Raw genomic sequence first — 13,708 nt, forward strand, 5'->3', positions numbered from 1 at the left:
AATAAGTTTCATTTCTATCACCACAGCGTATGAATATTAATCTAGTCGTTCAAAAAAAGTTTTATCCGCTTGTGTCAGCATTGAAGACAAGCAAAAGGATGACTACCAACGAAGAGTCAACTAATTAGTAACGGAGATTTCTTTTGAATCTTTTTTCAAGATTCTGCACTCGTTTTTGGACTACTGGAGCATGTATTGGGATTACTTATATCCCCTATTACAAAACACAAAACAATTTATTGGGAGGTGCACTTATATCGAAGAAAGTAGTGTTGCAAGGTAGAGTGAACTGTCGTAGAAAAGTACATTTCAAGTGAATTGTTTGTATCACCTAAAATTTCGTTGCCTGCCAAGGATTAACTCTTTCGACAAGTTATCGCCGTATTAAAAGTTAACGTTTGCTGCTACTAAAAACTTATACTCCTTCGGATGCATGGTCAGTTTCAGGTTGCAAATTTTACGCGGCGAAAATGAAAGTAATTCAAACCAGGCAATTGAAAATTTTATGGTCAAAATTTACTTGCACACTATTGATGATTTCCTAACTCTGGTGAGAAAACAAACCTGAGCGCTTATAATCTGAAGAACAAGCTGTAATTTTGAAGTGCATGCAATAATATCTTTTTTATTATAAGTAGCATTCTGGTTCATGATCAACTAACTGATAAGCAGATGCTCTCAAGTCCAGAAAAAATTTTACGCGTTTTATTTCCGGAGGAGACGAACTGAATGTAATCCTGAGCAACTATATTAAGTAGCCCTAAGTTGAAAAAATTGAAAAAAAAGCCAAAATCAAAATGATTTTAAGCCGGCAACAAAAGGGCGCAAGCAGCTTATACAGGGAATTCAGTTTTGTTAGACGCTTGTAATGATAATTTTTTGCTTAATGTCAGCTTCAGAAAACATTTTTAAGCGTGTTCTTGTTTTGGAATTTTCCCGTTTAAAAAATTTGAAAATTTAGGGCAACTAACGCTGAACCTATATCGGCTCTTTTTATTGTCTTAACGTTTATAGATATGAAATAACTTGTATCTGCCCTTGAGGTAGACTTGCCTAATTGCAAGTAACTAACCGACTCTAGAAAACACTGAGAGATAACTTCAATTATTACGGGGTTAATTTTACGGATCGCCGGAGTCAATTTCATACACATCGTGTATACATCTGAGAGACTGACTCTGTTATATATACGAACTTTTCTGGAAACCAATTTGGGTTTTGTGACAGAGAGACGGAATGAGAGTATCGTATTTTAAAGAAGGTCGGCGGCAATTTTCAGATCGCGAAGCAGGAAAAATTTTCTTATCTGTTAGATTGGTACCTAAAGTTTCTAATACATATGCGGTAAATGGTATTCTAGCTATTGTGACAACTTATTAGCAAGAGAAGCAAATGGTAACGGGTAATTGTTCATGGCAAGAAACGCAACTTTCTAATTGTAAAGCTGGTTTTGCTGAATGGTGAACTTCATCCGTATATGCCACAACCATATAGAATGGTTTTATTTCAGCCAAGAAATGCTATTTCTCTTGTAAACAATTTGAATTGTCGTTTGTAGAGTTGATGGATTTCCTTCTGAGTGCTAAGGCTTAATCTGAATGTTTAGTTTACTGTAAAACAATTTACTGGGACTGTGCTTGGTGAATACGAGCTGGTTTCTGTATACTAAGTAGTTCTAAAAAGTTTTTTTTGTGTCAGGTGTCAACTACTGGTGAGTTCTTATAAAGTGTTAGGTCTTCCGTAATCACTGGTCGCACCAGTTCAGACAGAACCTATATGATTTCCCTTTACTGCCTCAAGGTTTATAGAAAAAGAGCTCCTTATCTCTGCGGGCGCAGTAGACTTGCCTAACTCTAAGTGACTAACAGACTCTAGAAAACACTGAGATAAATTTCAATGATTACGTTAAGGTATTCCATTATTACCGGAGTCAATAGTATACACATTGTAGTGAATCAAATAAGATTGACTAAAATAGATAAGCATTCACTATATAAAAAAGAAAAGAGTGTTCTCAGTCTTTGATTTAACGGAGAATTAACACAGACATCTATCTGCTGCATAACTGCAGAATTTCTGCGACAACAAGTTGGCGATTCGTTTGTATCGCCAAATCATTCAATAAAAATTCAATGAATGTGAAGAGTCCTATGCTCAACTGCATAATTAAGGCAAGATGGTAGAAGGTTTTTGTACAACATGTATTTTTAAAACATAATTTTTACCGTTTTTATAACAGAATTCCACTTCTGCGCCTTAATATATTGTGGACGATCCTGACTTAAACTAATTGGAAGATGTAGGACATTTTATTGAAAGTAGGGTTTACGGGTTCCAGTAGAAGTTTGTAATGATTGCCAGTAATGATTGGTGGAAATTTTTAAACCAGGTCCAGAAGCAGTCCTTAATATTCAATTTAAATTAATATTTTAATGCTGAGATGTTTTTTATTTGCCTCCCAAATTCATTCGACCCATTTCAAATGCAAGATTTGTGTGACAAACATCAGGATGATCCTTGCAAATGTAATTGTCCTTAAACCATGCAAAGGTCAACCTCTGATGGATTTCGTGAGTTGATTGGCTAATATCGAAAACGTGGATATCAGACCTATCTTGGGGTACCATCAAAAAGGGACGTTGAAAGTTGATAGGGTGGTTACCGAAACCGAGAACTACCAATTGTTCCACTGGGGTGCCGAACGTCAACCGTTCAATTATGTTGACGCATTGTGATTGGTTGTATCTGACCTAAAGATTGAAACACTAGCATAAGACTGAGATTTTCGGAAACACGTAATAATTATGTACGACAGAATTGGAAGTAATTTCAAAAAAGTTTGCGCAAAAAAATGCGCTAACAAGCGCTCAAATTTGATTTTTGTACAACATTTTTAAAAAATTAAAAACTTTTATTCAATAAAATCAAAAAATAAAATCAGCTAAAAATCAAAAACTTTTATTCAAGAAAGATGATAATGGTGGTGCCTAGAAAATCACCTCTCCATCTCTATCACCTTTTACACACAACCAACGCCACCCCCACCGCTACCAACTACTTTGTTTTTTTTAGCTTTAATATTAGAAAAACTGCTCGACTGGTTCCTTCACAGTTTATGCGGAAATTGTTTGCTCGAACAGCTTTTGAGGTACAGACTTTCTGAGGGTATGTATTGGAAATTGTTAGCTTTAAAGAAAAAATTTAATGCATTTTTACAATTCTATATTTCTTTCGGTTTTTTTAATCTTTTGTTCTTCTTTGTTGGTATCTTTTGAGTTTAACATCTAACATCAATTTTTATTGGCTTTAAAAACAGAACTTAAAGCATATTTCCGAAAAAAACTATCTTTTTTGGTTTTCAACATTTTTTTTAAAATCTACCCATCTCTTATATGACAAATTGTTTTGCTGCTAACTTATCATTCAGGTTATTATGGGCTGCGAAAACAGAAGATGCCTTGAAAAAATTATATTTGAATCGTAATTTAAGTGAAATTTTCAAGGTTCAATTTCTGAACTTTTTTTATTTCTATCCCAGTTCGGGCCTGAAAAACTCATATATATTTTTTGAGCAAAATTAGATCTACTGAATTTGCAATAGAGCAGGCACTTAATGCTAACTGGTCCAGTTCTAAAGTAAAATTACGCAACCCAATTTTGTGAAGTTTTGTTTTCATTTTTGAATTTTTGACCAAATTGTTCACAGTTCTAGAAGTTTGTCTCAAATTATAAAATTTATACAATTTTAAAAAAATTCTTACTTCTCTGAAGTTCTGTGGGGTTCTGATTTGAATTGTTACTTAAAAGTTGAAAAAAAGTTAAACTGAACATTTCGTTTTTTCAAAAAGTCTTCTTTTGGAATTTTTCCCTTCTAAGGGTTCAGATTTGTTTTCATAAAAAAGCATGGTTGGTTTATAATGAATTTTATAGATACATATAAAAATTAGTATTATATTTTGCTTCAAATTGTAGGAAGCAAGATAAAGACCTATTAAGCTCTGAAAAGATCTGTAAAAGTTAAAAAACCAAATTGTTTCAAATTAAAATTCGAAATTGTCCCAGCATGCTGAATAGAGAGGTTCAAACTAAAGATATGATATAGTTTTTGTGCGATATGAAATATTTCCAACTTAAATTCTCTACAAATTCTAAAGAAAGAAAAGTTCAGCGATATCGACCAAAAAATTTTACAATGTTTCAATAATTTTAACGAGATTAGAAAAGAATGTTCCAATATATTGGAAAAGATGGCTATGTGTAAAACTAAAAGTATTAAAAAAACAAACGACCATTTACAATACAAATCTAAAGTATTGGATTATTTTATTCTACAAGCAGAAACAAACAAAAACATTTGAGAAAAACGAGAAAATTTAGTTGAATATTGAAAACATTCAACGGCTTCAACTGTAAAGAAAATTGCGAAAGTTTTGTTTGTTATTTTGGACTATCAAGTTAACTTATAAATCTGGTTGTCCAATAACAAAAACATGGAAATAGGACAAATTCAAGAAAACCAGGATGTTTTTCTACAGAAACAATTTATGTCGTTGAAGGGTGTACTGAAATGCCAATTGGACAAAGGGCTAGGGTAAAAGGAAGAAAATTTCGCCAAACTCTGTGCGGGAAATTTCGGCTGTGCAACGTAAAATCTCATATGAGTCGTCTTGTTCTCCTTTATTTTTATGCGCTGAATTGTTCTGAAAAAGGTCGAAAATAACATTGAATTCTAGAAAAATGGGTTGAAATTTTGAAAATTGGGTTTATTCTGTAAACATTATTTTGTATCTGTAAACCGTTGAAAGCTTTCTTTCACTGCGGGCGACTGGAACTTGATTTTTCTTGTTGTAGTTAGTATCAGATTTATTGCCCAGTTTCGTTTGCACTAATAGACGGTTGAGCCAGACAGAAAACTACTTTTTCAGCGTGTACTTGTCTAAACAGATGAAGTTTTGAGGAAAAAGTACTCTGGGGATGATGGTTTAAAATGTGATGCCCAAGTTCGAGAGCTTAAAACCAGCTGGTGTAATGGCTAGCAAACTAAGTTTTCATGTAAAAGATGCTGGTTCGAGTGCAGTGCTTGTCTATTTACAGAGTTATTGTGCCTGCATAGGTCCCATTTACACGCACCACTTTCCATTCATTTTCTAATCAAAAGGAATAATCCATTCAATTAATTATTAAAAAGAATAGGACTACAAAAATGTCATGTTAAAAAATTAGAAAAACCAGTGAAAAGAAAATGGAGCATGAGTATAGTATGGGAAACCGTTTTCTTTTTATGCTTTGAGCATACGATTAAGAGCTCATGAACAACGAGGATATTGTTTGCGTACTTAAAATTTGAAGGAAATTTTCAGCTTGCGAGCAAGAATTTTGTAAGGCGGTTCACTGCCATAAAGATTTTTTGCAGCCTTCTGCAGGACCAAAAAAAGATTTTGTTTTCATTAAAAATTATGCCTGAATAACTTTTGCAAATAGTCAAATATCGAAAGATTTAAAACGCGTTTTAAAACCACGATGATTTAAAACCACGATGATCAGTATTTTTAATACGTAACACGTTTTAATGACAAATGAAAAATTTAATGAAAATTTAAATTGTGAAGAAAACTTGTGAAAGTAAAATTTTAATTGAAAATTTTGATTATTTAAAAATTAATTTATAGACACGCAAAAGTGTAGCTAGTTATATTCTCAATTTAGAATTAAAAGTCTGGAAGCTATTCAATGGCAAAGGGAGAGAAATCAGTTCATTTATTAAGCAGTTCCAACAGTGCATTTTTTTCTCTGGGAACACCAATATCTAATTGTTCCTCAACAATCTTGTACAAAGGATTTCTTTACGCTTTTGTTGGGGAAAAAAGAAGTTAAGATAAATGAGCAACTCTCTCCCAAATGGTTTTCGTTGCAATTGAGCTCAAAAGGGTTTTTTGAATGCTCATGAAAGCCCAAAAGGGTATATGAAAAGATAATTCAAACCGAACAAACTTGCGTTTTTTCCAGAAAGTTCAGTTTTCACTTTTTTCTTTGCAACAAATTTTTATTTTTACTTTTCAATTAGTTGTAGTTTTAAGAATCAGTTTATCTGAGTCACAATTTTGTTATATTAAGACCTACCTAATCAAGAAATATCAAAATGAAGCCAGAAACAATTTTTATTGTTCTCTTTTATAACAAAAAAATATAATTATCTGCACTCGCAGCGCTAACTGACTAGACATCAGAGAGCAAATATTTCTGTGTATGGCTGTCATTAAACCAGTTACAGATAAACTCTTACTTCATTTTTAAAGATGACTGAAATTTGTTCGACTTTGAAAAACAGTTTTCAGCATACATTTAAATGAACTCAAAAGTCAGAACATCATTTGATTAAAAAATCCAATGATTAATCCAACAAAAAATAATTAAAATAAAAAGATTTTACTAGGTGAAAATTAATATATCTCTAGAAAAAGAAGCTAAGACAACCAAAAGAAATTGGCGCCCAAAAATTTTTTGGTTGTTCTAACACTTCCGATCAGATTTTCATGCCTTTCAAGCCAACTGTGAGACATTCATGTGTTAGCAGTTTTATCGGACAATCATGTGCTCATATCATAAGACTTCATATCAGAAATGCCCGACCCTTGTTCACGTCACTGTGCACAATAATCAAAATGCAGACAATGAAATTTCGAGCAAAATCTTACCTAAATGAGCTAATCAGAGGTCTTTATGGACACAAAATTAGGTTTCAACAGTTACAACAGATGCAGCAATGTTATCATTTTGAGGAAAGTGTTCAAAGCTCACCGTGATAGAGTTGAGAAACTTGTTGTCATCTGAAAAGTCTGCCAGCTTTGACACATATTCCTCAGGAGAGTATCCTGCGGGACGACCAGTCATAAAATACTGAGCCGCCTGGTACGCACAACAGATTTCTGAAATAAAAATTCAACATTCATTTCAAATTTACCGTTTTGATAAAACCGCAAACTTTTTGATCAGGGAACTTAAGAATTTTATCGTTGATCAAGGGACCAGACGCACGCCAGCTCTGATCAGACAATTCGGGTCGCTCAAGGGGTTATAGTGCGACCCAAACTACAGGGTCAGGAATGAGATAAGATTGCAAGTTACTGTGGTCAATGATCGCTCAAAGGTCTGATCAGGGACCAAAATTCGAACAAATTGCACAAAGGTCTGAAGGAATGGTCGAGCAAAAGTCTTGACGCAGGGCCGCATGAAGCTCTCATCAGATACCATACTGTGAACATCATCTGATCATAAATCGCATTACAGCCTGATCGCAGACCGATTAGTGACCGTTTTGATTCAACATATCGTTTTAATTAACAACTGTTTTTGTTTACTCAAAAACAGGTTTTTAAGGTCCTTTGGAACAAATAATGGTAATAATTTTGGCATTTACTTTTGTTCTAACTTTATCACGATGTGCTAAGTTATACAAGGTAAGGTTCAGCACTATAAATTCGAATAGATCATTTCGTACGAATTTAAACATGTATTAGAAAATGATCGGATAAGAGGGCTAAGACTGGAGAATGTTCTGATCGGAGGGAGCTTAGGTTGCACTAAAGTTGCACAAAGGTTCTGCCTCGAACGAAATTTTCACAAAATAAACTTGATATGTCTCGCAGAACTCTGATTAGAGGCCGCTTAAGTCTGGCTACGAAGGTTTAACAGAATGGTGCATAATTGGAAATACAGAATTTGCCCTCACACTAATTGAAAAAAAATAGGGAAAAATTGCAGATTTCATATAATCAAAAGAATGTTATTTCGTAAGCAAGAATTTAGAATTGTAGTTTTCGGATCTTTCATTTTCAGGAATTTTTGCTTGTTTTTGACATTTTTGCACTTAATCCTTTTTAATTAAAAATCTGCAATTGCGGGTTTGCAAATACGATTTCTAAATGAATGTTTTTGATCAATTTTAGTTAGGATGTATACACAGGCCACAAAAATGCCTTGTTTAGAAATTTGATTAAAGCTTCGCGATAATGTCAAAATGATTCAGAACAAACAAAACGATTGTTAAAAAGTGACAAATTGCGCCCAAACTAACTACTATGTTACAAAAAACTAACAAGCTGTATTAATTTTGCTGTTAAAAACGATGACAACGATGACTTATTGACAAAAAAAATGAATAACTCCAAAAATTTAAATGACCACAAGTTCTTACAAAAATCTTCTAGAAAAGAACAATTAATGGAAAAAAATTTTCATTACTGTTGTGATGGTAAATAGAGCAACAATCAAAAACGGTCAGATGTCACATAAGTATAAAATATAGAAAAAGAGTATTACTGGTTTCAATCAAACATCCATTTACTTGCGATCTTAATGTCACTCGATGGTTACGCTCAGCCAGACAGAAATCAACCATGATCAGACATTAGCTCAGTTCAAAAACTCTACTCGCTTTTAGCTTGTTTCAAAAGATTTGCTCTAGCTTCGGGAAAATTATAAGGTCAATAATTAGTAATTATAGTGCCTTTCAGAAAAAATGCATCTGTGATCAAGTTTCAGCTCGCTCAAAGATTCGGTTTGAAAATTTTGTTTGATTTTATCTCGCTTTTTGCAATTTAATGCAAACGCAAAAGGCCAATAATTAGTCGCAACAAGACTTAAAGCTCACTTTTAAAATTTTGCGTGGTTTTGGGTTGTTTTTGGATACTGGCATATCCATCTAGGCAATATCCGTAAACATTTAGATATTACAAAACTCAGCGACAACATCTTTTCAGATTATCAATATAGTTTAACAACGTAAACCTGTAGATTAACAACGTTTGTTAAAATTTCCAATTTTTGAATGAATTGAAATGATTTTTTTCTGCAGTCTGGTTTCTCAACCTCGGAACCTTTAATATGCATTTTGACTCCTTATCAATCCTTTTTTTTTCATAAAAACGATCTCGTGTTTAAGGAGGAATGAACTCACGGTTATTTTGATAGCGCCTCGGGTTGAGGTTGAACCAATTCAAACTTCTATAGTGCTGCATGGCCAGGATCCAGATACCAACATGCTCATTTACCAAAATGCCTCTCGTCTTGTTTTGATTTGTGTACCAAGAAACAACACAGTAGTACTTGCTAAAGTCATGATAGTTTTCAGCGTCGTTTTACAAGTTTTTTAAAGTTAACGGTTAATGGTTGATGGAAATCTTTGTTAGGTTGAGTAAAACTGTGTGATTTTGTAAAAGTATCTAGATATCTAACAATAGGTTTCTTTTTTGGTTGTTATCCAATTTCTCGGGTTGATTCAAAACTATTTAACGATAAAACTTGATCAGTGCCCCCGAGCAATTTTGAGATCTGCAAAACTTCAGTTCCTGAATTTTGAAAGCCTTAAACTCAAATTCTTTCTTTGATAGAATCTCAAAAATTGAAGGTTAGGTGTGAAATTATAAGATGAAATAATAAGAAATTTGCTTCTGAGAAATATTTTGATATAGAAGCTAATCCGAAATTTTTGGTTGTCAGTATTTTTACCAAATTTGTCATGCAATTGAACAACGACTTGGTCGAATAAAACAAATACCCTATCAAGCGTTAAGTACACGGTCTGGAACATAATTTTTTTTTCGATTCCTGGTATGATTAAATCTGCCTCATAGTATCGCTGAATTAAAAATTCCCTAACTTTCCGTTAGATCAGTTCTGTGAGCTGACTGAAAAACACAGCTCAGATAACTTATCGGCATGAGCTGCAAGTTAACTGAAGCAACATGGCGAAATTTTCAAATTTGTTTTAAAAAACTTGACTTTTTTGCCGAGTGCGAAAAAGATTTTTCTAAGATTTCTGCGTATTCAATTATGTTGTTTGTTATTGAACTCTTACGAAATTTTATCCATATACGAAAACTAAAAAATAATTTTACTACTCTGTATGACATTTCATCAGTTATCTATGGAAGACTATGTCAAAATTCCCTCAAAAATTTTGGGAGAGTTCGCTCTATTTCGAACTAATTCTAATCATATCCAATTTTTTGTCTGGATCAACGGGTCATATTTCAACATTTTACTTGGAATATGTTTTGTGTTAGTAAACATTGGCACAGGTTAAATCAGAAATTTCATTATTTTGGAGACAACATAATTGCACTCAAATTACTATTCTAGATTCGTGGCAGAATTCTAGATCATAAGTTTGCGCGGAATCAATCTGACTTGATTTTAGGGAGTATGTGTACATCCCTCCACATAACATTCCAGGGTCAAGAACGGATAGTTAATTGCAATTTTAACTTATTAGTAAGTTTTTGTAAGTTCTTAAAAAGTTTTTCTACGGCAGTACATTGACTCACACGTTTTCTGCCAAAACTGGCAACCTCCTAAGAGTTAACCATTCAATCTCCAGATTTAAAAAATTTTAGAATTTTTTTTCCGATTTCTTTGTCGGTATTTGTTTGTTCAACGATAAAATCAACCAGTTCAGATTAACGAAATGAGTTAGATCGCATGAAATTTTTAACGAGTGAAAAATTAATCAAATAAAAGTGTGTAAACCGCTTTTCAAAAATTTTGCCTTGGTGACAAACCTTTAAAATAGTTTCTAATTTAAAATTACATTTGCTTTTGTTTCAAAAGGGTTGGCTGGTTGTTGATTAACAGCTTGATACATACCCTAAATGAAAAAAAAAACACTGAAACCGAAATTTGTTTTTAAGTTTTATCGCCTTTTGACGTCAAGCAGCAATGTCTTTAAATCAAGCAAGCTTGTATTATTCTTCATTGTGCAGTCCTCGAATAATTTTTTTCAAAAATTTTATTAAAGTAGAAAGAAGAATAAGAAAGCTTAATGAGGTATGATCAAAAAATCTCTTCCATAGAAGTTTTCATTGAGAACATACAACAGAAGATGACACTGACTTTAGGCACAAACAGGTTCAATTTATCGACGGTAGGACGCATTGGATAAAAAATGACTGAAATTGGAAAAAAAAGAAAATTCTAAAAACGTACAAAATGTAAAAAATTTGAATTAATCGCTCGGCAAAAAATAGAAGATCAGATTTAAAACAGATGTTTTATTTATATTTAGAAAACCCGAAAAAAGGCGCAAAAAAAACTCAGGGCAAAAATTGTTCAAATTTAAAATTGAGAAACCAAATTTACAGAGAAACCAAAAAGAGCAGTATAAAATTGATGGCGAACGCAAAAGAAGCCGAAGTAAAATTTAGCCGACAGATACTCAAGCCGAAAGTTATGTAATAGTTATGTAATCTATCAGAAATAGTACATTTTTAGCCGTTACAATCAATGCTGCGCGTATAGTATTATAGTGCATAATGTATTCCAATGCACCAATGAAACAAAAATGCGTCAATTTTTAGACATTTAGTGGGCACGGGCGTCACCGGACCGCTGTCCATGGCCATGGCTCTCATCCTCTGTGGGATATAATCCGGAAACCGCGGGCCGGTTATCGCGTCGAAGCCGCGACGCGCGCGAATCGCACCCACAGGCCCGTCAGGGGCAACATGAAATACGGGTATCCCAAAATTTTTTGGCTTACTTGGCCTCATTTTCAAAATTCAACTTGCTTGCCTATCGGCTTGCTTGACCACCACCACAATTTATAGGAGAACAAGGACAAAAAAGATCCCCGCCAGCGAGACAGACACAGAGCAAGTTAAAATTGTTAAAACAAGCCAATGAAAAAGAGCAACAATGCTGGCTTGTTCATCATCTCGTAAACCCAACACTTGCCAAATTTCACCACCTAATTAACATGGACGTACACGACATTGAAATACCTAATGCGAAAACTGTTTCAGAGATATTGAACAAACGGGATAAAAATTTACAAAAATTTTTTATTGACTTCAGTCTTTAGTTATGCTTTCATTCAGGTCGGCGTCTGTTGAGCTTCCTAAGAGAACAAGAGAAAATATCATATCCCAATTTTCTCAGACGTGAACAGTTTTCGCGTTTAATTATTGAATTATTGATTATTGTATTTTTCTGAGAATACGTTATTTATCCGTCAAAACAATTGTCTTTATCTGAGAAAAAAATTAAGACCTCTAAATTAATACATTTTTTGGAATTAGGGAACCGTGAATTTAATAGTAACTTTTACCACAGGAGTTAGTTGTTATTTATCTTGCATGATTCTGGTAGATTCTTTCATCAAATGGTTGTCTTGCAAGTTTTCTCAGAAAAATGGTTATCTTGCAAGGTTCTTGCGAAGACAACAGAGTTCGTTTTAGTCGAGCCGTGATTTCTTTAGTGTCATTTTTTATGACATCATTTTCTGATCAAATTAATTGAATGTCTGTAGGTCAACTTTCAATGAAAATTTAAAAAAAAATTTTTTGAATAATTAAAATATGAAGTATTTCCACTACCGCCTAAAACATACAATTTTCTCTTTTCGTTCGTTTCTGATAAAGGCAGCTCTCGATTTAAAAGCAGTAAAATTGCTTCTAAAACTTTTTACCTTCGCATCTTCAGTCGGTAGTTGACTGTTTTTAAATACTCTGGCGAAAAAAAAAGGTACCGCGGACATTAAGCTTAGAACAGTTTTATATTGTATGATTCAGACAGGAAAACGGTTATCCTGCAAGATTCTGACAGAAAGAAATGTTATCTTGCAAGATTCTGGCAGATTCTGCCAGAATTTCAAACGATAGCCATTGAATGGATTATGACTGTGGTAAACTAATTAATAGGTAAACTATTAGTAATTTAGAATTGTAACGGCTGCTCTCCTATCAAAGTCAAGGAAAACTTTACACCGCCCAGTTCGTTTCAGCGGTTTCAAATCTGTCCGGATATTGTGTTTTTGCAGTTAACTTTTGTGAACTGTATTATCCGCTATACTGTAGATTACCGTTGCATAACTTGTTGCTCTATTACGCTTGATAACTAATTGCTCAGCTTCGCTGTTATAACAAACTTGTTTCTCTCAGAATAACAAAATAATTCAAATTGAAACAATAAAATTTTTGTTGAGTTTTCGTTAATAACTCAAGTTATAATTCGGAAATGCAAAATCCCAGATGTACAGCTCTAGATAACTGTCTTAGGGACTGACTGGGGCAATTTGTTTCTATAATCAATGTCTCAATATTTTCGGAGACCTCTGCGCAATATTCAGAGTTAGCAAGTGTAACCAAATTCGCACTTTGTGCTTTTTTAATACACTCAATTGCTCAATAACGCAATTTGTGAACTATGCTAGGCTTCGTTGAAACCAGTAAGAGAAACTGACTTTATGCTTTGCACAAAGTTTCTCTTACTTAGGAACTTCGTCCCTCAGAAAGAAGGTTTTGAGAATATCAAAGTTAATTCTCTTTTCACAAGTCAAAGTAAAGTTAAAACTGTACAATCACTAATATGATCTACAGAAACAAGACACGATAACAAGTAATTTACCGCTCAAGAAAGTGTGCTTCAATACGCACTGTATTTTAGTTTAATAAGACAAAATTAACAAGTTTCTACTGTTTTTGGTAGTTTTTCAAGCTCCTTTTATGCTGCTAGTCACGTGGATTTACATGTCAAATTCAACTGTTGATTGTTTGTAGATAATAATGTCGACAGAATGTGAACACTTTTCCATAACGTCACTTTTTCAGTGTAAATTTGATGTCATGGGAAATTTGTTAACCATGTAGAACTTTTGTCGAATATTCTGTATCAATAACAGGTTGATTCGCAATCCAATCGCAAAGAATCTGAT

General features: G+C 33.4%; 1 protein-coding gene across 1 annotated transcript; it reads right to left on the reverse strand.

The window, feature by feature from the left end:
• Positions 1–1,930: 1,930 nt before the first annotated feature.
• Positions 1,931–9,104, reverse strand: LOC142350827 (uncharacterized). The gene is made up of 3 exons (XM_075402787.1): positions 8,957–9,104; positions 6,799–6,926; positions 1,931–2,750 (listed from the first exon to the last, which is right to left on the reverse strand). Exons 1-3 carry the CDS (start codon positions 9,015–9,017, stop codon positions 2,448–2,450), a joined length of 492 nt encoding a protein of 163 aa, XP_075258902.1. The 5' UTR covers positions 9,018–9,104; the 3' UTR covers positions 1,931–2,447.
• Between the last annotated feature and the right edge of the window lie 4,604 nt (positions 9,105–13,708).

This window comes from Convolutriloba macropyga, chromosome 12 (assembly GCF_964194025.1).
Source record: "Convolutriloba macropyga chromosome 12, txConMacr16.3, whole genome shotgun sequence".
Taxonomy (NCBI): domain Eukaryota; kingdom Metazoa; phylum Xenacoelomorpha; order Acoela; family Convolutidae; genus Convolutriloba; species Convolutriloba macropyga.

Excerpts from the sequence above, each read along its gene's own strand:
- LOC142350827 (XM_075402787.1), bottom strand. The coding sequence starts at position 9,017 with ATGCAGCACTATAGAAGTTTGAATTGGTTCAACCTCAACCCGAGGCGC. Across the intron at positions 6,927-8,956 it reads GAGGCGCTATCAAAATAACC|AAATCTGTTGTGCGTACCAG; the intron begins GTGAGTTCATTC and ends TTTTTATTTCAG. Across the intron at positions 2,751-6,798 it reads AGTTTCTCAACTCTATCACG|GTCAGATACAACCAATCACA; the intron begins GTGAGCTTTGAA and ends TTCAATCTTTAG.